Below are 2,059 nucleotides of genomic sequence, written 5' to 3'. Positions count from 1 at the left end.
GGAAGGACATCTATCAGCACTGACCACATGGCGTCTGCTGCTACACTGACCGGATTGTGGTTTATACTGAAAGCAAAAGAGCTACATTACTGTGAAGACACAAACCTGTCAGATCTGCGCCAAAAAGGTTTCACATAAGGGTCCCAAAACCAAATACTCAGAAAGAGGCATGTTAAAAAATAATGTATGAACAATAATCATTATAAGCTTAAAGTTACTGTTATTTCTGACAGCAGCAGACAACTGTCTGTAGCTCTGGTCAAATATTTTAGATTAACTCATATGTCATCTATTTTAAGGATCACTTCTTCATTTTAAATGTGTAAAAGTTTAAATTTATTATGAATTTTGACTCACCCACAAAGGGCCTAAACTGTACATTGAGACTCGGCTGATAAATAGTTCCAGTTTTTTTTTTTTGTTTTTTGTTTTTTAAGATTTTGTTTTATAACTATTAAAATAAATAGTTATAATAATAGTTTATATATCAAACAGGGAGCTGATTGTTACATATTTCTCTTTCAGATTTTTATTCCAACTGAAAATTAAAAACCCAGAAGAAACTAATGCCAATGTTGAGCATTTCTAAATATCACTTTAAAAATCATGGAAAACCAAATACGAATATATAGAGTGTAACCATTTATCTGCTTATTGTTTTATTACATTTAACAGTCATAATTCTCTTACAAAGACACCTAAAATATGAATTTTAGGTGAGATTTTCCTTTAAAAGCTACAAAAATACTTGAGTAAAGCATGAAACAGGAGAGCTTAATAAAGACTTTTGAACCCTACAACATTTTCTGCCCACCTGCTGACTGTGAGAAATCCATCTTGAATATTGATTTTGTTTACCGTTTGCTGGATCTATAAGCATGTCAATGTTTGATCAAATCATTCGCAGAAGATTTAACCAAACAAAGAAAAAATAAATATAAAACTACAAATGCAGCATCAAGAGGTACATTTACAGCTATTTTAACATTTTTTGGGGGGTTAAAGCAACTAAGAGAAACCGTTTCCACTGCTCTCTTGTAGTTCTGTATAATCTGACTACGGATCTCTAAAATACAGAGTGAAATGTGTCACTTCACGCTTCTGGACATGCAGATCACAGTCTGAACTAGTCTTTATTCTTTTTGGCCTCGTGTTTCAGAGGGACGGGAAAAGCTGAGAACAATATGGCAGAGTCTTTCATCAAACATCTGTCATCTCATCTTCCATCTCGTCCCCTTCTGTTTCGCCCTCTGCTTCGCCCTCCTCTTCCTCCTCCTCAGATGTGACGTCCAGCTCGTCCATCTGGGATGTGCACTTTGAACACGAGCAGACAAACAGGTAGTTTTCCCTGCGAAGAAAAACACTCGGTCAAGATATTGCACCCACGGAAATGGCTGAAGATGCTAACAGACAGACGCCACAGCAAATGAATGCAACTATTTTAGTGAATACTTCCAATAATTTAATCAACTAGCATGATGGAAACACTCACCGAGGGTGGAAATGCACTTTATTAAAACTTAAATAAGCAGGTTGCGTTAAAACTTCAGGTGTTATTGAGACTGAATGTAATTTGAAGATGGATTGACATCATGCTGATCAATGAGCAGCAGCTACGCCGTTTCTGCCTCAGGACTGCCCATCAGTGCCTGCTGGTTTTTTTTTTTTTTTTTTTTTTTTTTTTTATTGATCCACATTTAATCCATAAGAGTGTGACCTGCCTTTAAATGATTTATCCTACAGATTACGTGTGTTTACCTCAGAATCTTGTGCCTGCTGTGTCGGCTCCTGTCCCGCTGACAGAAATCCAAATAACTGATGCAGATCTCCTGAAAACAGAAGACAACATTGAACTGAGGACCCCAGAGCAGAAACCGCGCCCTCGATTAAAAAAAAAAAAAAAAAAAAAAACACAAGCTTGAGGTTTCCTGCACATTTTTTCCCCACGTAAAAATTTCAACTGGATGAATGGAAAGGAATAATTGAGTGATGAGCAAACGGATGAGCAAGGAAAAGTCAATGGACTGATAGACGTAGAAGACAGATGGATGCATGGATA

General features: G+C 36.6%; 1 protein-coding gene across 1 annotated transcript in view; it reads right to left on the bottom strand.

Annotated features, from left to right (window-relative positions):
• Nucleotides 1-631: 631 nt before the first annotated feature.
• The window catches only part of smyd5 (SMYD family member 5), an 11,260-nt gene continuing 9,832 nt past the window's right edge, over nt 632-2,059 (bottom strand). Inside the window, exons 12-13 of the mRNA XM_015047235.1 lie at nt 1,759-1,829; nt 632-1,348 (exon numbers count right to left, since the gene is read on the bottom strand). Of these exons, the coding sequence (XP_014902721.1) occupies nt 1,201-1,348; nt 1,759-1,829 (219 nt within the window). The 3' untranslated portion in view covers nt 632-1,200. The remainder of the gene's footprint in view (nt 1,349-1,758; nt 1,830-2,059) is intronic.

This window comes from Poecilia latipinna, unplaced genomic scaffold (genome assembly GCF_001443285.1).
Source record: "Poecilia latipinna isolate Pla-1442-1.1 unplaced genomic scaffold, P_latipinna-1.0 Scaffold815, whole genome shotgun sequence".
Taxonomy (NCBI): Eukaryota; Metazoa; Chordata; class Actinopteri; order Cyprinodontiformes; family Poeciliidae; genus Poecilia; species Poecilia latipinna.
Note: the sequence above shows the minus strand (reverse complement) of the source record. Positions and strands in the feature narration are given on the sequence as shown.